A 21,923-nucleotide genomic window follows, 5' to 3' on the forward strand; every position below is an offset into this window, starting at 1 on the left:
AAGACAGGTGAAAAAAAAGAATTGTCTGTTAATATAACAAAAATGCAGAGGTGTGCCAAAAAAGTTGTCTTGTTTCAAGGGAGGGGCAGCTAGGCGTTCATTCATGACTCATTGTAATTATAAGACACAACAATGAAGGTGTGGCATGATCTAGGGATTAAGACTCGAATAGAACTGATTTATGAGACATAACATTCTTACTATGTAACCATACCTTTAAGGTGGGGCTACTCCTTCCAACTACCATTAATGACAATTATGTAATCAAACTGACATTTTGATAAACCCAAACTCAACAAAACAATAACATGGGATGTGTAAATCATAGAAATAATGACTAATTATGAAGATTATCCCAATGATCTTCAGGCAAACCCAATAAATAAAAAAAGTGACAAGAAATGTGTAAAATCAGTGCAGCCATTTTATTACACCTTCATATTACTGTACATGAGTAGTGAACACTACTGAAAACGCTGCATGTAAAGGCGATTCTCCCTGAGATGTTCTCTCTTAGTGTATTACAACAGAAACATTCTCAAATGACTGATATAGAGTAGTTCTACTACAGAATGGCTTGAAATCATCAGACGTAACAACATTGTGAGGAGCTTCCAACCAAATGTGCTCTGTGTGAATGGTAAACAAATAGAAAAATAATAACTTTAAATTGTCTTTATTTATCACAAAGTCTATTCGTCTATAGTACGTCCGTAGAGCAAACAGTGTGTAAACATGCATTTTATCTATGTGAAGTATGTCCATTAATGTGCGCTCTTTCTAGCTATTACTAATACTGCCAATAGACCAGGTGCAAAAGGAATCTCAGACATTCATAAATGATTGACGATGCTGCAAAGTGAATGACTGACTTGCTCTAGGAAGACAATTTTTCAGTCAAAATCCATTATAGTGCTATAAAATACTCCCTTCATACAAAAGCAATTAAAGTGCTTATTCATTGATTCTTCAGAACCTCTGTGCTACTGACACATCGTCAGTTCTTTCGTACCACATTAACGTGTTTACGAATAAAAAGCAGAGAAATCCCACATGACGCCCAGGTTAGAGAACTAACCCGACTTCCTAAAATGTAGTAAAAGAATAATCAGACCTTGGACTATTCAGACCTTGCTCTCTGAGGTCAAATGTCAGTCGGTGGGCCTCAAGGCAGAAGTCGCCGCCCTTAACTACAGATCTAGGATCAAATTACCCTACACCAAATCCTAACCTTAATGATCATGGGGATGAAAAACAAATCTAACCCTGGACCAGTAATTATTATAGGGCCAACTTCTACCACCTCCATTGGACGGGTGGTTGGTTGGTCCACCGATTCCGTCCACCACTGGCCTCCTGTGGGGAAACAGAGAGATCCCCATTGACATTTCCCATTGTCATTAGTCCTCTGATAGCTTCTCTTCTCACTCTCCCCTCCCACCAACCAGCTTGCAGAAAATGGAGTCGTCTCTTTGGCACAGATCAGCAGGGGTGTCAAACTCCACCACCTTCCCAGAATGCATCACCAGCACCCTGTCTGAGTCCATGATGGTGTTGATTCTGGTGACAGAGAAAATCAAGGTGTCACTTTTTAAACTAGGACATCAAATTAAGTTATAAATGTACCATGAAAACTTAAGTTATGTATAATTCAGTATAAATGTCTACTAAAGCACTTAAGATCATTATGTAAAGTTGTGTTCACTGAATAATTTACCTATGGGCAATGGTGAGGACGGTCTTGTCTTGAAACTTCTCTCTGATTGTCTGCTGTAGCAGTTTATCAGTCTTTTGGTCAACGCTGGCTGTAGCTTCGTCAATGCACAGAATCTATAGAGAGGAAACAATGGTTGAGAAAAAAAGCCATGCTAGTAATTGATATGGATGGTTGAATTCAAAGCCATGCTAGTAATTGATATGGATGGTTGAATTCAAAGCCATGCTAGTAATTGATATGGATGGTTGAATTCAAAGCCATGTCTGTAATTGATACGGATGGTTGAGAATTCAAAGCCATGTCTGTAATTCAAGATCCAAGATGGCGTAGCAGTCAGATGTCCTTTGTCCTCGTCCTGTCCCGTGTATATATTTTTTATATATTTTTCTTCGCATTTCTTTTTATATATATTTTTTTTTCTTCTTAAAAACTCAACTTCAAAACACTCTCCTGCAACCTACCTCACCAAATGTGGTGCGGATCTGCTTTTTTTCTCCTCAAAGGTATTATTCACCTCGTATCCGAAATCTACAACAGAAGCTAGCCAGTAGTTAGCCAGCTCACAAGCTAACGTGAGTAGTTCAGCTAACCACAGCTAGCGCTTATCAGCTATCCTTTAGCTCTGAAAACTATTGCCAGTTTTGTACAACGCGACTCAGACCAGAGCATACCAGACCTATTTTCTCTCCATATCCCCGGATTTTTACCGCAAGCTCTGGACATTTACACCTGGATCTTGCAGCTAACTAGCTGCTATCCGAGTGACTATTGGCTAACATCAATTCCGGAGCAAACACCAATTATCCCGGAGCTAGCCAGCTGAAGAGTTCCATCAGCCACTCCTGGGCTACAATCACCTATCCGGACCCGTTTTACTGCCGATGCGGAGCCCCGCCGGGCCTTCACGACTGGGATACCGACGTTATCTGCCCGAGGGAGTTATTCATCTAGCCAGAAGTTAGCCAGCTCACAAGCTAACGTGAGTAGTTCAGCTAACCACAGCTAGCGCTTATCAGCTATCCTTTAGCTCTGAAAACTATTGCCAGTTTTGTACAACGCGACTCAGACCAGAGCATACCAGACCTATTTTCTCTCCATATCCCCGGATTTTTACCGCAATCTCTGGACATTTACACCTGGATCTTGCAGCTAACTAGCTGCTATCCGAGTGACTATTGGCTAACATCAATTCCGGAGCAAACACCAATTATCCCGGAGCTAGCCAGCTGAAGAGTTCCATCAGCCACTCCTGGGCTACAATTACCTATCCGGACCCGTTTTACTGCCGATGCGGAGCCCCACCGGGCCTTCACGACTGGGATACCGACGTTATCTGCCCGAGGGAGTTATTCAACTGGCCCCTCCATCGCGACGTAACCTGAACGCACATATGCTAACTGCGGCCCGCTAATCGTTAGCTGTCTTGAGCATATCGGCTGCTATCTGAACAGGTCTATCGAACAATCTTACGCCGCGGGCTAGCTTAGTGGAGGCCTCACTGCTCCATCTACGGCTGCCCCATGGACACTATGATCACTTGGCTACATAGCTGATGCTTGCTTGACTGTCCATTAATTCACGGTACTCCATTCCGTTTATTTGTGTTTTATCTGTCGGCTCTGTGCTTTAACTCAGGATCTGTGTGTAGTTAATCCGACCCTCTCTGCCTAGCCGTCGCCATTTTTACCTGCTGCTGCTGTGTTAACTGACTAGCTGCTGTTATCTCACCTGTTGTTTTAGCTAGCTCTCCCAATCAAGACCTGCAATCACTTTATGCCTTATTGTATGTCTCCCTCAAATATCAATATGCCTTGCATACTGTTGTTCAGGCTAGCTATCATTGTTTTGGTTTGCAATGGACCCCGTAGTTCCACTCTCCGTACCTCCGATACCCCCTTCGTCCCACCCCCCACACATGCGGTGACCTCACCCATTGAGACCAGCATGTCCAGAGATACAACCTCTCTTATCATCACCCAGTGCCTGGGCTTGCCTCCGCTGTACCCGTGCCCCACCATACCCCTGTCTGCACATTATGCCCAGAATCTATTCTACCACGCCCATAAATCTGCTCCTTTTATTCTTTGTCCCCAACGCTCTAGGCGACCAGTTTTGATAGCCTTTAGCCGCACCCTCATCCTACTACTCCTCTGTTCCTCGGGTGATGTGGAGGTAAACCCAGGCCCTGCATGTCCCCAGTCACCCTCATTTGTTGACTTCTGTGATCGAAAAAGCCTTGGCCTCATGCATGTCAACATCAGAAGCCTCCTCCCTAAGTTTGCCTTACTCACCGCTTTAGCACACTCTGCCAACCCTGATGTCCTTGCCGTGTCCGAATCCTGGCTTAGGAAGGCCACCAAAAATTCTGAGATTTCCATACCCAACTATAACACTTTCCGTCAAGATAGAACTGCCAAAGGGGGAGGAGTTGCAATCTACTGCAGAGATAGCCTGCAAAGTTCTGTCATACTTTCCAGGTCTATGCCCAAACAGTTCGAACTTCTAATTTTAAAAATGAATCTCTCCAGAAATAAGTCTCTCACTGTTGCCGCCTGCTACCGACCCCCCTCAGCTCCCAGCTGTGCCCTGGACACCATCTGTGAATTGATCGCTCCCCATCTAGCTTCAGAGTTTGTTCTGTTAGGTGACCTAAACTGGGATATGCTTAACACCCCGGCAGTCCTACAATCCAAGCTTGATCCCCTCAATCTCACACAAATCATCAAGGAACCCACCAGGTACAACCCTAAATCCGTAAACATGGGCACCCTAATAGACATTATCCTGACCAACCTGCCCTCCAAATACACCTCTGCTGTCTTCAATCAAGATCTCAGTGATCACTGCCTCATTGCCTGTATCCGCCACGGGTCCGCGGTCAAACGACCACCCCTCATCACTGTCAAACGCTCCCTAAAACACTTCTGCGAGCAGGCCTTTCTAATCGACCTGGCCCGGGTACCCTGGAAGGATATTGACCTCATCCCGTCAGTTGAGGATGCCTGGTCATTCTTTAAATGTTACTTCCTCACCATATTAGACAAGCATGCTCCGTTCAAAAAATGCAGAACCAAGAACAGATATAGCCCTTGGTTCACTCCAGACCTGACTGCCCTCGACCAGCACAAAAACATCCTGTGGCGAACTGCAATAGCATCGAAGAGCCCCCGCGATATGCAACTGTTCAGGGAAGTCAGGAACCAATACACGCAGTCAGTCAGGAAAGCAAAGGCCAGCTTTTTCAAGCAGAAATTTGCATCCTGTAGCTCTAACTCCAAAAAGTTCTGGGATACTGTAAAGTCCATGGAGAACAAGAGCACCTCCTCCCAGCTGCCCACTGCACTGAGGCTAGGTAACACGGTCACCACCGATAAATCCGTGATAATCGAAGACTTCAACAAGCATTTCTCAATGGCTGGCCATGCCTTCCTCCTGGCGACTCCAACCTTGGCCAACAGCCCCGCCCCCTCCGCTGCTACTCGCCCAAGCCTCCCCAGCTTCTCCTTTACCCAAATCCAGATAGCAGATGTTCTGAAAGAGCTGGAAAACCTGGACCCATACAAATCAGCTGGGCTTGACAATCTGGACCCCCTATTTCTGAAACTGTCCGCCGCCATTGTCGCACCCCCTATCACCAGCCTGTTCAACCTCTCCTTCGTATCATCTGAGATCCCCAAGGATTGGAAAGCTGCCGCGGTCATCCCCCTCTTCAAAGGGGGAGACACCCTGGACCCAAACTGTTACAGACCTATATCCATCCTGCCCTGCCTATCTAAGGTCTTCGAAAGCCAAGTCAACAAACAGATCACTGACCATCTCGAATCCCACCGTACCTTCTCCGCTGTGCAATCCGGTTTCCGAGCCGGTCATGGGTGCACCTCAGCCACGCTCAAGGTACTAAACGATATCATAACCGCCATCGATAAAAGACATTACTGTGCAGCCGTCTTCATCGACCTGGCCAAGGCTTTCGACTCTGTCAATCACCATATTCTTATCGGCAGACTCAGTAGCCTCGGTTTTTCTAATGACTGCCTTGCCTGGTTCACCAACTACTTTGCAGACAGAGTTCAGTGTGTCAAATCGGAGGGCATGTTGTCCGGTCCTCTGGCAGTCTCTATGGGGGTACCACAGGGTTCAATTCTCGGGCCGACTCTTTTCTCTGTATACATCAATGATGTTGCTCTTGCTGCGGGCGATTCCCTGATCCACCTCTACGCAGACGACACCATTCTATATACTTCCGGCCCTTCCTTGGACACTGTACTATCTAACCTCCAAACGAGCTTCAATGCCATACAACACTCCTTCCGTGGCCTCCAACTGCTCTTAAACGCTAGTAAAACCAAATGCATGCTTTTCAACCGTTCGCTGCCTGCACCCGCACGCCCGACTAGCATCACCACCCTGGACGGTTCCGACCTAGAATATGTGGACATCTATAAGTACCTAGGTGTCTGGCTAGACTGCAAACTCTCCTTCCAGACTCATATCAAACATCTCCAATCCAAAATCAAAGCAAGAATCGGCTTTCTATTCCGCAACAAAGCCTCCTTCACTCACGCCGCCAAACTTACCCTAGTAAAACTGACTATCCTACCGATCCTCGACTTCGGCGATGTCATCTACAAAATAGCTTCCAATACTCTACTCAGCAAACTGGATGCAGTTTATCACAGTGCCATTCGTTTTGTTACTAAAGCACCTTATACGACCCACCACTGCGACCTGTATGCCCTAGTCGGCTGGCCCTCGCTACATGTTCGTCGTCAGACCCACTGGCTCCAGGTCATCTACAAGGCTATGCTAGGTAAAGTGCCGCCTTATCTCAGTTCACTGGTCACGATGGCTACACCCACCTGCAACACGCGCTCCAGCAGGTGTATCTCACTGATCATCCCTAAAGCCAAAACCTCATTTGGACGCCTTTCCTTCCAGTTCTCTGCTGCCTGCGACTGGAACGAATTGCAAAAATCTCTGAAGTTGGAGACTTTTATCTCCCTCAACAACTTTAAATATCTGCTATCCGAGCAGCTAACCGATCGCTGCAGCTGTACATAGTCCATCTGTAAACTACCCACCCAATTTACCTACCTCACCCCCCATACTGCTTTTATTTATTTACTTTTCTGCTCTTTTGCACACCAGTATCTCTTCTTGCACATGATCATCTGATGATTTATCACTCCAGTGTTAATCTGCTAAATTGTAATTATTCGATTTATTGCCTACCTCATGCCTTTTGCACACATTGTATATAGATTCTCTTTTTTTTTTTCTACCATGTTATTGACTTGTTTATTGTTTACTCCATGTGTAACTCTGTGTTGTCTGTTCACACTGCTATGCTTTATCTTGGCCAGGTCGCAGTTGCAAATGAGAACTTGTTCTCAACTAGCCTACCTGGTTAAATAAAGGTGAAATAAAAAAAAATAAAAAAATTGATACGGATGGTTGAGAATTCAAAGCCATGTTAGTAATTGGTATGGATGGTTGAATTCAAAGCCATGTTAGTAATCGATATGGATGGATGGTGTGGGCTGGTTCTTACATTAGCTTCAGTCAGCAGAGCCCTGGCCAGACACAGCAGCTGTCTCTGTCCCAGAGAGAGAGACTTACCCCGCTCTCCCACCTCAGCACCAAGACCACCTAAGATACACAAATACACTCAGAGGTTAGTGAGGCCACCTGACCAAACTCTTAGACACAAACATGAACTAATTACTACCTTCACTCTCTTCCTTTCTCACTCTCCTTTACGTCCTTGTTCTTTCACTCTCACTTGGTTTGATACCAGTGGTGAAAATATAATTAATTTCTTACCGTATGGGACATACCACGTTTAAATAAATAAAAAAAGGGGTCTAATCTAGGGCTGTCATGACATTTTGTGATTTTAAAACAAATAACTGCCGGTCTCACAGTAATTGACCGTTAATTAACAAACACATTTGGCATCTCCTGGCTTCCACACCGATGCAGACCTTTGGAACCTCTACATGTTCTAATAAATCTATGTAATATAACCTTCACCATCACAATAAATCCATTATTTATTTTAGACAGGTCTAAAGAAACATGATATTAAGAAAATGTAGTCTGTTTCAGAAGAACAGAATAGCATACTCTGAGTTGTCGTTATGTTAGGCCCTGATCTGGCTATGCCATATGGCTGTGGGCTACACTAGTTCATTTAGCAGACAAGATTTGCTTAGAATTCCGTGGCATTATTTTATAGTATGAAGAATTCAATTGAACATAGCTGAATAAAATAGAAAGGATGTTTTCTCCAAACGATTTCTAAGGGAGTGCGCACATGTGGCTATTCTGTGTTGAGGGGTTAACAAAGAAACAGGAAACTTTAGTTGTGATACAAACATTGGGCTATATGTTTTGATTTTTAATACTTTTTAAGGCTGCAAGATGCGACTAATGATGATTTGAAAAAAGTTGCATGAAAGGCATGAGCTCTGCGTTGTTTCTTGCACAGGCAGCACACACTTCATCAGTCTCTCATTCACAATTTGACAAGCACTTGATAATGCCTACAATTTCCCGGTGGCATCCCCCTAGTGTGGCCGTAATGCCCCCTTAAAAAAAACAATGCCTTTTACGGCCAGTGGCGGTTGTGCGCTTGGTCTGAATATACAGTGCATTCGGAAAGTATTCAGACCCCTTCACTTTTTCCACATTTTGTTACGTTACAGCATTATTCTAAAATGGCTTAAATTAATTTGGATCCTCAATTTACACACAATACCTCATAATGACAAAGCGAAAACAGGTTTTTAGCAAATTTATTAGAAAATAAAAAACCTTTTAAAAGCAATGAGGCTGATGCAACAGATCTGAACATTTAGCTTAAAATGTTGATTAGCTATTGGGCTATTCACATTATAAGCACAGCAATACGTACACGGCAGTAGGCTATAAGCACGAATGTTCCAAAATGCAATCAATTAGCAGGAAAACGCCATTCCAAAAAGTGACCATAAATGCGATTATGCATGTAATTCTTTATTATAAAAGGTGCATTTTTAATGGTGAAAATGATCTTCCACAAATGTGAAACTCACGCACTGCCTATGTATGTTCGTTAGGCTCTACACCGGTTGTAAAAACGGATTAATGTGCCTAAATTTTAAGAAGAAGTTATTTGGCCACTTTAGTTTTGATTCAAACCTTATCAAAACATATAGGCCTATGGGCTAGGCTACATGAGTTGTTTCTTGCCTTAATGCACACAAGTGGGATCATTCACAAGTGAAGGGCTAATATTGTCACCCATCAGACAATTCTTGATTTAATCTTGTCTTTACATATACTAAATAATATGTGTGAAATTAGTTTTCACTTAGAATGGACCGTTATCATGGACCTGTCTCGGAACAGGGGCAGGGGAAAAAAATACATGCAATCTATGCGCTTAAATAGCGAATGGAGTTTTCGCGTGGTTAATTTTAGTGCCAGCCAGGTAGGCTATACCTCTGTTTTAAAACGAAGCAATGTGTTTAATATTAGGAAAGCCTAGCCTATTGAAAGCTGATGGCCTCTATTAAAAAGACGATCCCATCAAAACACTGTTTTCTCACGCAATTGCATAGCCTATAGAAATATTGCGCAACATCAGCTCATCGATCACATTTGCATTGATATCAGATTGATTAGAAGGACAATAGAGTGCTGAGTACCAGGCAGTTAGGTAGTTTGGTAGGCTACTAGTGATCATCAGCAGCATCAGAGCTTGGAGAAGCCTAGTTACCATGACTAAACGGTTACGTGGAATTTGACTGCGGTCCTGGCAAGTGACTGCCGGTGTGGCGGTAATACGTTCACCCTAACAGCCCTGGTCTAATCATAGAATGACATATAAACTCAGCAAAAAAAGAAACGTCCTCTCAATGTCAACTGCGTTTGTTTTCAGCAAACTTAACATGTGTAAATATTTGTATGAACACAAGATTCAACAACTGAGACATAAACTGAACAAGTTCCACAGACATGTGACTAACAGAAATGGAATAATGTGTCCCTGAACAAAGTGGTGGGGTCAAAATCAAAAGTAACAGTCAATGCAGCTGGTGGCCACACCAGATACTAAGTACTGCAGTGCATCTCCTCCTCATGGACTGCACCAGATTTGCCAGTTCTTGCTGTGAGATGTTACCCCACTCTTCCACCAAGGCACCTGCAAGTTCCCGGACATTTCTGGGGGGAATGGCCCTAGCCCTCACCCTCCGATCCAACAGGCCTCAGACGTGCTCAATGGGATTGAGATCTGGGCTCTTCGCTAGCCATGGCAGAACACTGACATTCCTGTCTTGCAGGAAATCAGCCATACTGCTCGTTCTGTGCGTGGTGGGATTGTCATGCTGGAGGGTCATATTAGGATGAGCCTGCAGGAAGGGTACCACACAGGGAAGACATCCTCCACCCTCATAACACACAGCGTTGAGATTGCCTGCAATTACAACAAGCTCAGTCCGATGATGCTATGACACACCGCTCCAGACCATGACGGACCCTCCACCTCCAAATCGATCCCGCTCCAGAGTACAGGCCTCGGTGTAACGCTCATTCCTTCAACGATAAACGCGAATCCGACCATCACCCCTGGTGAGACAAAACCGTGACTCGTCAGTGAAGAGCACTTTTTGCCAGTCCTGTCTGGTCCACCGACGGTGGGTTTGTGCCCATAGGCGACGTTGTTGCCGGTGATGTCTGGTGAGGACCTGCCTTTACAACATGCCTACAAGCCATCAGTCCAGCCTATTGCGGACAACCTATTGAGCACTGATGAAGGGATTGTGAGTTCCTGGTGTAACTCTGGCAGTTGTTGTTGCCATCCTGTACCTGTCCCATACCTGTCCCGCAGGTGTGATGTTCGGATGTACCGATCCTGTGCAGGTGTTCTTACACGTGGTCTGCCACTGTCTCTCCTGTAGAGCTGTCTTAGGCGTCTCACAGTACGAACATTGCATTTTATTGCCCTGGCCACATCTGCAGTCCTCATGCCTCCTTGCAGCATGCCTAAGGCACGTTCACACAGATGAGCAGGGACCCTGGGCATCTTTCTTTTGGTGTTTTTCAGAGTCAGTAGAAAGGCCTCTTTAGTGTCCTAAGTTTTCATAACTGTGACCTTAATTGCCTACCGTCTGTAAACTGTTAGTGTCTTAACGACCGTTCCACAGGTGCATGCTCATTAATTGTTTATGGTTCTTAATGGTTCATTGAACAAGGGAAACAGTGTTTAAACCTTTTACATGGAAGATCTGTGAAGTTATTTGGATTTTTACAAATTATCTTTGAAAGACAGGGTCCTGAAAAAGGGAAGTTTCTTTTTTTGCTGAGTTTAGATGCATAGATTACATATAGAATCCCTATTAATGTCATATGATCTCCGTGTCATAACTTGTATCCCTGTTTGATACCCCTCTTCTCTCCATTGGTCTCTCATTCTGTTTGTCTGTTTAATTCAACTACTCTTCCTATTTCTCATCTGCTATATCACCCTCTCATTTGCATGATTTTTCATCATCTCCCTTCTATCACCATCTCAATCTCCCTCTACTGTTCTCAATCCTCTCTTTCTCTCCCACCCTCCCTCTCTCTCACCGATGCGGTTGATGACAGGGCTGAGGTGACAGTGTTCCAGGGCCTCCAGTAGCCGAGGGTCAGGGTGACGTCCATGTGGGTCCAGGTTCTCCCTCACTGTCCCGCTGAACAGAAACGGGTCCTGGGGGATGATGGCCAGTTTGGACCTGAAGGGGGAGCCACAAATACAGTGTAAAAAAATGGATCCGTCAACTACTCTAGAGTCATCGATTTTTTTGTAGTTCAAAATAAGCAGACGTGCTCGATGAATGTCGTCACCTATAAAGAGCTTTTATTACAGATGCACAGATCACCATCATCATCCAAGTACACAATAATGTTGAGTCTAGCAGTTTGAAAAGTACAAAAAAAAACATTAAAATCCATTATCATCATATCACCACCATCATTTCTTAATCCTCTCACCTGAGCTGGGCCAGTCCCACCTGTCTGGTGTCCACTCCATCCAGTAAGATCTGACCCTGATTCAGCTCCACCATGCGGAAGAGGGCCAGGAACAGGGTCGACTTGCCTGAGCCCGTCCGGCCTACCACCCCCACCTTCTCCCCAGGCCGGACCACCAGGCTCACCCCGTCCAGGGCGTTGGGCAGCCCCTCTCTGTAGGACAGCACGGCCCCACGGAACTCCACCCAACCCTGCTCCGGCCACGAGGTGGGCACCTATGGTAAAGACGGAAGTAGATGGGTCCTCAGTCATTTAACAAACTTACTTGTTTTCTATTCCCCTGAATGGCCACTTCAGTAAGAAGTAACTGACCAGGCTAAAAGACCCAAAGAACTTGAACAAATAGATTTAATCATTTTAGAAATAACACCTATCCAACACCTCATGAAGACAACCACTGAAAACCTGCCACATAACCTTCTAAAAGGTCTACAGAGTGGCGTACACTTCTGACATTGAAAAAAAGGAATTATGAAACCTCCTCAATGAGGTGCAACTGAGTGGCATGCTATAAGACACACGTCCTCACAGGACTCCTCACCTGTGGGTTGCTGTGTTGTGGCTCAGTGGGCAGGGTGGTGGAGTACTCCTCGGTGCGCTCCACACTCACCAGCTGCATCTCTGTCTGGGTAAAGTTGAAGATGAGGCCTGACAGCAGGCCTGTGATGGACAGAGCATAGGACAGGGAAAGACCCACCAGACCTGGCAGGGAGAACAACCATAGAACAAACAGTTATTATTAAGGCCTAGGCACAGCAAACAAGACATACACTGAGTATACTCTATACAAAACAATAATGGTCTCAGAACCGCTTCAATTCGTCGGGGCATGGACTCTACAAGGTGTCGAAATCATTCCACAGGGATGCTGGCCCACGTTGACTCCAATGCTTTCCACAGTTGTGTCAAGTTGGCTGGATGTCCTTTGGGTGGTGGACCATTCTTGATACACACAGGAAACTGATGCGCATAGAAAAACCCATCAGCGTTGCAGTTCTTGACACAAACGGTGCGCCTGGCACCTACTACCATACCCTGTTCAAAAGGCTCTTAAATATTTTGTCTTGCCCATTCACCCTCCGAATGGCACACATACACAATCCATGCCTCAATTTTCTCAAGGCTTAAAAATCCTTCTTAAACCGGTCTCCTCCCCTTCATCAACACTGATCGAAGTTCATTTAACAAGTGACATTAATAAGGGATCATAGCTAACACCTGGATTCACCTGGTCAGTCTACGTCATGGAAAGAGAAGGTGTTCTTAATGTTTTGTATATTCAGAGTACATGTACTGATACTATTTCTAGATTCTCCTCTACAGCAGCCTCAACAACTAGTAGACATTAGCAGTGTAATCTGAGTCAAGGCCTGTGTTGTGCTAAACCTGTGCTGACTATGGGACACATGCTAACATGCTAGCTGGCTGCTCACCTGGGTCGATCGATTTGAACTGGTGCTGGACGACAGCGATCACGCTGATGCCCGTCACCACGACAACGCCGATCATCTGCAGGCGGATGTCCAGCCACTGCATGGCGGCGTTGCTAAGGAACAGACAGCGCTGGTTCTGCTCCAGACGCCGCTCGTTCTCCTCCTCGAATCTAGAGCCACAACAGACAAAGAACATGAACCTCCTTCCAAAACAAAACGATGTTTTGGCCAACACCCCTGATTCAACTAGCCAAATCAAGGTTGGTAACCACAGATCTAGGTGGGTCCAAAATATAAATTCCTCATTCTAACTTTACTGTCCTCACCTGGAGGCACTGGAGCTTGCTCGGATGGTACCCAGGCCACTCAGCGTCTCAGAGAAATGCGAATACACTGGCGAGAGGGTGAGGCTGCACAGACGCTTCAGGTCTCTGGATGTGTGTCGGTAGAAGCGCTGTGTGCAGTGGTAAAGCAGGCCCAGGGGCAGCAGGGCCACTAGGAACCAGGGCAGGCTGTAGCTCATCACTACCAGCATGCCCAGCAGGCCGAAGATGTTAGTCAGCAGGATGTTGAGGAAGAAAGGGAGAGTGTCATCCACGCTGTACAGGTCGGAGGAGAAGCGGTTAAGGACGCGGCCCAGCGGTGTAGTGTCGAAGAAGGTAACTGTAGCCTGGATTGATATAGAGAGGCAGGTGAGGGTTAGTTAGGTGTGTTTGTACTCTATCATGGCAATGTAAACAGTAAACACTACAAAGACGTGGATTTAGGTAGTCTAGCAGTCTGAACCACTGCCTTCGGATCACATATATGGCTGCAGCATGGGTTCGAATCCGGACCAATGCCTTTTCAGCCTAAAACTATCTTTCCCACTGTCTCACCTCTATCCAATAAAGCATTTTGGTTTATGTACAAAAAATATACCTTTAAAATAAATACTACAAAATGTATTAAAAACATTTTTTATTTTTTTATTTTTTTAGAAACAGTACCCAACACTAGGAATGTGTGGACAAAACAAGTACACTGTAAATTATCTACAGAACATCAACTCTCACACAGTAGAGGCTGGAATGGATAATGGTTGGAATGAAGTCAATGGAGTGTGGAAACCACGTCTTTGATATGTATTATACCATTCCATTGACACCATTCCAGCCATTACTATGAGCCATCCTCCCCTCAGCAGCCTCCACTGCTCTCACAGCATGAGTTGAACCATGAGAATTTTCCAGAAAAATCATAATTATGCTATAAATGTAAAATACTGCTTTTGCATGATCGAAACCATGACCATGGTCATGACTAAACCAGTTTCCCGAGGGGTCAACTGAACAGAAGACACTCAACCTTGAGGACTGTGTCAAGCAGCCTGTTGTGGACGACCGATGCTGCACGGATGCCTCCAAAGGCAAAGAGGAAGGCTCGGAAGGCGGTGAAGACCGTGTTAGCACCCGCAATGGAACCGTAAACCGTCAGATAGAACTTCACCTCCGAGCTCATGTTGGCGAAAGCTGTCGTTTCCATAATATTGACAGGGTACCTGGGGCTAAGGGGAGAAAACACACATTTTAATAAATCTGGTCATGCGTGTGTGCTGCATCATGGATGTCTGCGATTTGACACCTAATTCTTTTACTGCACAATCTAAAAGATTTAGATTTAGAGTCTCTATCATATCAATGTAGAGTACCAAAGTGTGACTTAAAGCAGTGTGGAGTCATAAGTGGTGATAGGTTCAAACTCCTAAACTTGAAATATTGAGTGCCATAGTCTGGTTTCTACACCAGAAGTAAATGGTTGTCTGTAGGAGGAATGTATATGGTGGAGGCAATTAAGCTTGGAATGTACTGAGTAAAGGAGAGGCAATCACACCGTTGCAGTCACTGATAAGGGTGGAGAGATGTGGTTTAGTGAGGAATGTGGGGCAGAGGTCAGGTCAGATTAAGGGAGAAGGAACTGTTTATTGCCCGCATCACTTAACTTCCTGCCTAGCAATAAAGATGTCATGTTTAGAGAGAAGGAGGATACAACACCCAAATTGGGGTATATATACTCGTGCTGGGGGAAACTCGTGCTGTTCTTGTCTGTTCAGCTGTTCGACCCTTTGGGTGAATAAACTTGGTTTGAGCTTTTATAGTTGTCCATCAGTTTTTGCCGTGTTATTTAGAACCTAACAGTGGATTATATAAGAGGAATGACACTGCACATTCTGAGTAATTGAATCGTGTATCAGTCTCAACGTTGTAAGAACCTCTATCTAACTTACATTAGTCCTCCAGGAGAGAATAGCAGCAGGTGTGGTGAGCTGTAGGCAGGCATGAGAACACTCTGGGCGGAACCATTGTTCTTCAGGTTAGAGATCCAGTGGGACAGCCACCAGTCAGACACATTCTTAGAGGCTGAGGGACAGAGACAGCAAAATGTAAAATACATCAACAAGCCAGCAAAGGCAACAGAAGTGTGATGTCATATTAAGGCACCAGGTGGTCGCTGTACCTTGCATGAGGAGTAGGGACAGCAAGATGGAGACAGCCAAGGCCCCTCCTACCGCTCTCCAGTAGGTGTGGTAAACCTTCCAGGCCAGCCCGCCCACCGCCTTCTGCTCCTCCCTTGACAGTGAAGACTCCACCTCTGCAAACAGCTCATTGGACGGACCCTGCTCCTCCTCTCGCTCAATAACATCTGATTCAAGTCAGAACGCAAATAAAAACACCTGCCAATATTTCCATAGAGTAGTCCATCACACAATTCAACAACAAGGTGTAGAAAATAATCAAATGGACTTTCATTCCTCTGCATCAGTGATATTAGCTCTGTGTTGCAAGCAATATATTCCAAAACACAATGCTAAGAGACATTAATGACTACTGGTACCTTTCACCTTTACATTACTGTCATTCTTCCGGTTCTTGGGCACTGCTTCTACCAAAGGAAGGACCTCTTCAGGTGTACCTATTTAAAACAAATGAGAAGGACATAGTGTTTATTCAGACATATGCGTTTACACAGAAAAGTAATTCATTATTCCATTATCAATTGAAGAACGTAAGGCCAGAGTTCACTACCCGTTTTAATAATTGTTCCATTGTCCATGAGAATCACCACATCAGCTTTGTCCACAAACTCTATGCGGTGGGTGCAAAGGATTCTGGTCTTGCTCCTGAGGATCCCCATGATGCATCTCTCCATGAGGTGATGGGCCACGTCAGAGTCTACTGCTCCCAGTGGATCATCCAGGAGGAAAATGTCTTTCTCCTTGTTTGTTTAAAAGAGAGATTGACATCCAATACAAAAAGCAAATTATTGAATGTTTTCTGCTATCCACACTTCTAACCTGGCAAAAGCTTGCTTGTTAAATAAAGTTGGAGATTCACTGAAACACAGTCTCTGTCTTTTCTAGATGGCTGTTGTGTTACCATGGATTCTGGTGAGGACTCTTACCATGTAAACAGCTCTGGCCAAGGCCAGGCGAGCTTTTTGTCCTCCACTCAGAGTAACTCCGTTCTCTCCCACCTCGGTCCTGTCCCCATTAGGCAGAATCTGGACAAACAAGACAATTCAGTCAAATACTTTCATATGCACCAAGTTTGGAATTTGTGTTTATAACATTCATTGGATATATAACAAATATATTAGAGGTTGGTCAAGTAAAGTTTGGACTGAGCCAAAATAAAATGGAACAAGGGATAAAGCTAGCATTGAGGTTGTCTATGAGGATAAGAGAGATTGAAGCAGAGAGAGAGAAACAGATAAAGAGAGTGAAAAAGAGAGGGGAGTCTCACATTGAGGTCGTCTGTGAGCGCACAGGCCTCCACCACGGCTTGGTAGAAAGAACTGTTGTAGTCCTTCCCAAACAGGATGTTGTCCCGAACTGTTGCATGCTGGATCCACGGCTCCTGAGCGGCTAAACCAAACCCATCCTCCCTGCCCTGGACGTATACATCACCTCCACGCCTACAGAGGGAAGTAATAACTCAATGATAGATCCAAAAAGGTCATTGAAATAAACCAACAAAACAAATTTACTTGAGCTTTGTAAGCTTAGTAAATGAGGCGATGAGCACTACCTGTTGAGTTCTCCAGTGATGGCTGCCAGTAAGGAGCTCTTCCCACAGCCCACCTTGCCCACCACAACAACTAGGGATCCCTGGCAGACAAGAAAAATATACATCTTTGCTGTGATAAGATGGTAGACCCCATGATTTCCAAGCTGTATAGGTTACATAGTTTGTGATGCAGGGTACACACCTTAGTGATGGATAGGTTGAGGCTATGGAGCATCAGACTTCCTTTGGGGGATTCAGTATCAGAGCTTGTGGGGTGGTCTGGCCCCCCAGGCCCCTGCCATGAGAATATGCCCTGACTCATCACAATGGCGTCCTGGGGGTCCTCAGGGGCCACTGTAAGTTGGAGCCACAAAGTCAATGAAAAACATTCATACACATATTTGCATATCTCACTTTCATAGACACAGTTATTGCACATGTATTAATTAGTAATGTATGTACAAGCAAAATGTACTTTATTTATGCTGAGCACACACACACACACACCTACCATGACTGAAGTATGCATCGAGGTCCTGGTTGGGAAGCTTGAGGAAGCGTTGGATGCGGTCCAGGGACACCTTGGCCTCCAGGATGCCGTTGAGGACCCAGGGGAAGCTGTTGAGGGGGACGATCAGCATGCCCACTAGAGCCAGAGTGGTGAACACCTGCAATGGAGGAGGGAAAGTGTCCCTATTCGAATTAGTCTCATGCACCCACATCATCATTGTGTTCCTGGGTATCAGTTAGTAGGTCTTTCAATAGTTAATATGTCTGTTCCAATGTCCATTCTAGCATAGCTACCACTTGGAATGTTCCATCCGAAACATTACTTCATACAAGGTGGTATTGCTAGTGAGGACATTGGAACAGATTGATTGCAAAATATTTTGCTCACTTTTAAATGGTAACTACTATCGGATGAGTCACTCTAGTTTCACAAAATGAAATATGGACCATGCCTACCGTGGCTGCAGTGAGCTCATGGCCGAGCAGCACGTATGTGACGAAGGTGATGATAGATATGACTACGGGTAGAGATCCCCAGGTGTACACGCACACAGCATCCAGGTACTTAATGGCCTTGAGGTGGGATAGCTCTTGCCTCCGACAACCTGCTATCTTCTGGGCAAAGTAGGCCTCCCAGTTGTAGAACTTGATGACTCGTATTCCAAAGAGGACCTCTGTCATTAGCTGGAAGGCAAGGACAGGGCAGACAGACGACATTGTTGAGTTCACATCTTTAGGTGAAACGTCTGCAAGCAGTTTCGCAGCTTGACATCGAAGACTTTTAATATAAAAGCTATAGAAGTTTTATGTTGTAATTACTACTTCATAGTACTGCTCTAAACAATAAAAATGATAGCATTCATATAGGTGTTGCTATGGTTGGTGTTAAGATAAAAGTAAAAGATAGTCAAAGCCATAGAGAATTTCTCACCTTGACACGACTATCCTTATGTGTGAGCATGTGCTTGTTATTCTCCATGATCTTCGAGGCCAGCACCTTATTGAGCGGCACCAGCAGCAGAGCCACACCCAGTCCTCCTAGGAAGGCCACACCCACCTGCAGGTAGAGCAGGTAGAGGGCAATGGAGAACTGGAAGGGCATACTCCACACCTCGTGGAAATTGTTGAAGAAGTTGATCACGTGGTCCGTGTCCGTGCTCATGAAGTTGACCACCTCGCCCAGGGTGAACCGCGCTGCCAGGCTGCCGCCGCTGACCCGCAGTGCTTTGCCGTAGATGGCGGAGATGAGGGCGGCGCGCGCCGAGAGTGAGACCTTCGAGACTTCGAAGGCAAAGATGTTCCGGATGAGGGCAGAGAAGAAGGTGCTGAAGAAGAGGCCCGTGGCACACCAGGCCCCTTGGCTGACGGGGGCCCCCTCCTCTTCCATGTAGTGCACCAGGCTGCTGAGGAGCAGGGGTCCCACGAAGCTCAGCATGTTGCCCGCTAGCTTCAGCACACCAAGCAGGTAGTAGCGCAGTCCGAAGGCTTTGTGCAACACTTTTAACAGTCCTACCTCCTCCACTGCTATACCAGATAGTTCCTCCTGAAGGGGTGAAGTCCATGTTCCGTTCTGTAGGCTCCTGTTTGCAGGCCTGGGTGTAGTGTTCCCTCTCTGTGTTGCTGCCCCCTGTTGGCAGTCCTCCCAGCAGCGGAGGAAGTGTCGGCGCACTGCGCTGGTGCGGAGCCTCCGGGGAAGGAGATAGACGTTGCATGGCTTCTCCAGCTCCCCACGCCGGCCGCGCCTCAGTAGAGGGTTCAACCACAGGTACAGCAGGCGGGAGATGAAGCTACTGCCATCCTCTGCCACCACCTCTTCCGTGTCCTGGTAGGAACTCTCTGGGATGAGGAGAAAGCTGTCTGCATCATTGACGGACATGGAGGTGTAACTCCCTTCACCGACGCAGGGAGCAGCGAAGGCCAGGAGGTAGACCAGGAGAGAGAGTCCCCGGGTGGCTGCGAACACCAGCCGTGCCACTTTAAGGGGCTCCGCCAGGTCCAGGTAGGTGGCCTCCTGGGCGTAAGCCAGCAGGGTGACCACCAGGTTAGGGATAGGCAACAGGACCAGCAGTAGTAACACAGAGGGACCCCTGGTTCTTCTATAGATGGACCTCTGGAGGACAAGCAGGGCCCCAAAGTGGACCAGCCATGCCAGGACGGCACATCCATCAGCCAGGACGTCCAGGTACATGTCCCCCCGGTGGAGGTGGACCACAAGGACCAAGTCCACCACGAAGAGCAGGGTCACCAGCAGGGCCGAGGCCACCCTGAGGCCCCAACCACACGGGGGAGAGGATCGGAGGAGGCTGCATCTGTGTAGTGCAAAAGGATAAAATGGTCGATGAACTGTCTGAAATATGGCCTGGCTAGATATAATAACTGATAAAGATGCCAATCTACAGAATGGGATCCAGTACAGACATGAACTTACTGTTCTGGAGGTAGAAATCAAACATCTTTATTTTACCTAGGTACACGTAGGTACAATATGTGGGTCTGTATCGCATACTACTGTATGTGCTGTGGGATTAATAGTGGCCAGAATGCTGTAGCCTATGCCTTGTGATTTTGTGAGGGGCCTGACTGTGTGACCTAACATTACCTCTGAGCACTCAGGTAGCAGGCACTGAAGACGGCCACTACAGCGTGAGCCAGGGCTCCCAGAACCAGCTGGTTAAAACAGGGGCTGATGGCTCCATCCCGCCACACTGGGAACGGGTCTAGGCTGTCCGTGTGGCACAGGCCAGAGAATAACTCACTGGGGCCAAAACCAGCCACCGCACCTCTCCTCATTCTCCAAGCATCTAGGGAAAAGTTTATAAACATTGCAGATATCTATACTACTTCTGTAATTCGTTTTTCAACCTGTCTGATCAAATCTGTCAGCAACACTTGTAGTTGACTTCAACCAGGCCTACCTGTGTTAAGCTCGTCAAACAGGTTGGGCTTTTAAGGGTGAGTTCACATAGGCTACAACACAGTTCTGTACTAGCTAGTTACAGTACACATGTAGCTAAATGTTTTGTTTTGGCTGGTCATAAGAAATGTGTTTGTGTCTCTATAAGCAGTCTACCTCTATGATTCAGTTGCACATGGTCTAGCTAGCTAGCTGTCACTGTCACTAGTCAGCCACACTTGCTTAGGGGGACATTTGTAAACATTGGGATGAGTGGCTAGCAAATCTCTCACCATCGGCGTGTGTTTTTGTTCGTCAAGCTAATTAAACATTGCCTTTTGCATGATATAAAGCGTATATATAGCAAGACTCTCTCTGCAACTTGGGATAACACAATTGTCAAGATAAATTGAAATACCTGTTTACAGCTTTGGATTCATGGGGGAACGGTAGCACTTGGTGGTGGTAGCATCAGCAGTGTTACAACTTCCGGTCACGCGCCACATATGTTTTCGCCAAAGCACAGGTCGCATTGAATTCAATGCACTAAATATTGTATCGCTAAATGGCAGGGGTTTACGAACCATAACTAAAACAAAACCACTTTTTTTAAATTTATTTTGTAAACACTCTAATGCAGATTTCATTCTACTCCAGAAGACTCACTCCTGCGATTCAGATTCTAGTTTTTGGAAATCACAATGGGGAAATACTGTTTATTATAGTCAAGGGTCTTACCAATCAGCTGGTACTATGATATTGCTTCATAAGTTTAGAGGTGATATTTCAGAGTCTTGTATGTCCAAAGATGGGAGATGGGTTATATTGATCTCCAAACTAGATAAGAGTTTTTTAATTATATGCAATGTGTATAGGTACAACTCTTACCTCAAATAAGACTGATAAGCTTACTGAGCTGCAAAACAAGTACACAAATGTATGGCTTATAATAGCTGGAGACTTTAATGAAACACCTTATAACTCTTTAGATATATTTCCACCTAGAATAGCTCAAAGAGCTCAGAATAGTGATATCATAACCTCATTTTGCAGTAAACTGACAGTGATTGATGCATGGCGCTTTAATACACACTTAAACGAATACACCTGTGTAATAGGTAAACGATGGTCAAATCCACAATTGATCTGTTTCTCATTACTCCCCCACCTTTACAGTGTGTACAAGAAGTAAGCCATAAAACCTGCTCCTTTGACTGATCATAAAATTATATTATTTAAGTTAGAATGTTCAGAAAAATCCACTG

At 45.5% G+C, this 21,923-nt stretch overlaps 1 protein-coding gene across 2 annotated transcripts; it reads right to left on the reverse strand.

The window, feature by feature from the left end:
• Positions 1–404: 404 nt before the first annotated feature.
• LOC139568591 (ATP-binding cassette sub-family C member 10-like) lies at positions 405–21,196 on the reverse strand. Of its 2 annotated transcripts, XM_071390517.1 has the most exons (22): positions 21,077–21,196; positions 20,365–20,566; positions 18,697–20,074; positions 18,222–18,449; positions 17,767–17,923; positions 17,458–17,609; positions 17,277–17,356; positions 16,992–17,163; positions 16,651–16,749; positions 16,275–16,464; positions 16,084–16,161; positions 15,706–15,891; positions 15,476–15,608; positions 14,557–14,755; positions 13,536–13,879; positions 13,210–13,379; positions 12,318–12,478; positions 11,738–11,991; positions 11,333–11,478; positions 7,269–7,366; positions 1,718–1,830; positions 405–1,560 (listed from the first exon to the last, which is right to left on the reverse strand). In XM_071390517.1, the coding sequence occupies exons 2-22, from the start codon at positions 20,553–20,555 to the stop codon at positions 1,425–1,427; spliced, it is 4,665 nt and encodes a 1,554-aa protein (XP_071246618.1). In that variant the 5' UTR covers positions 20,556–20,566; positions 21,077–21,196; the 3' UTR covers positions 405–1,424. The 2 variants fall into 2 exon arrangements, with proteins under 2 accessions (XP_071246618.1, XP_071246619.1); XM_071390518.1 differs by lacking the exon at positions 20,365–20,566 and having other exon boundaries at positions 21,077–21,147.
• Positions 21,197–21,923: the final 727 nt, after the last annotated feature.

Source organism: Salvelinus alpinus, chromosome 2 (assembly GCF_045679555.1).
Source record: "Salvelinus alpinus chromosome 2, SLU_Salpinus.1, whole genome shotgun sequence".
In the NCBI taxonomy this organism is placed as follows: domain Eukaryota; kingdom Metazoa; phylum Chordata; class Actinopteri; order Salmoniformes; family Salmonidae; genus Salvelinus; species Salvelinus alpinus.

Excerpts from the sequence above, each read along its gene's own strand:
- LOC139568591 (XM_071390517.1), bottom strand. The coding sequence starts at position 20,555 with ATGAGGAGAGGTGCGGTGGCTGGTTTTGGCCCCAGTGAGTTATTCTCT. Across the intron at positions 11,479-11,737 it reads GTGGGACTGGCCCAGCTCAG|GTCCAAACTGGCCATCATCC; the intron begins GTGAGAGGATTA and ends CTCCCCCTTCAG. Across the intron at positions 7,367-11,332 it reads CCCTGTCATCAACCGCATCG|GTGGTCTTGGTGCTGAGGTG; the intron begins GTGAGAGAGAGG and ends TGTGTATCTTAG.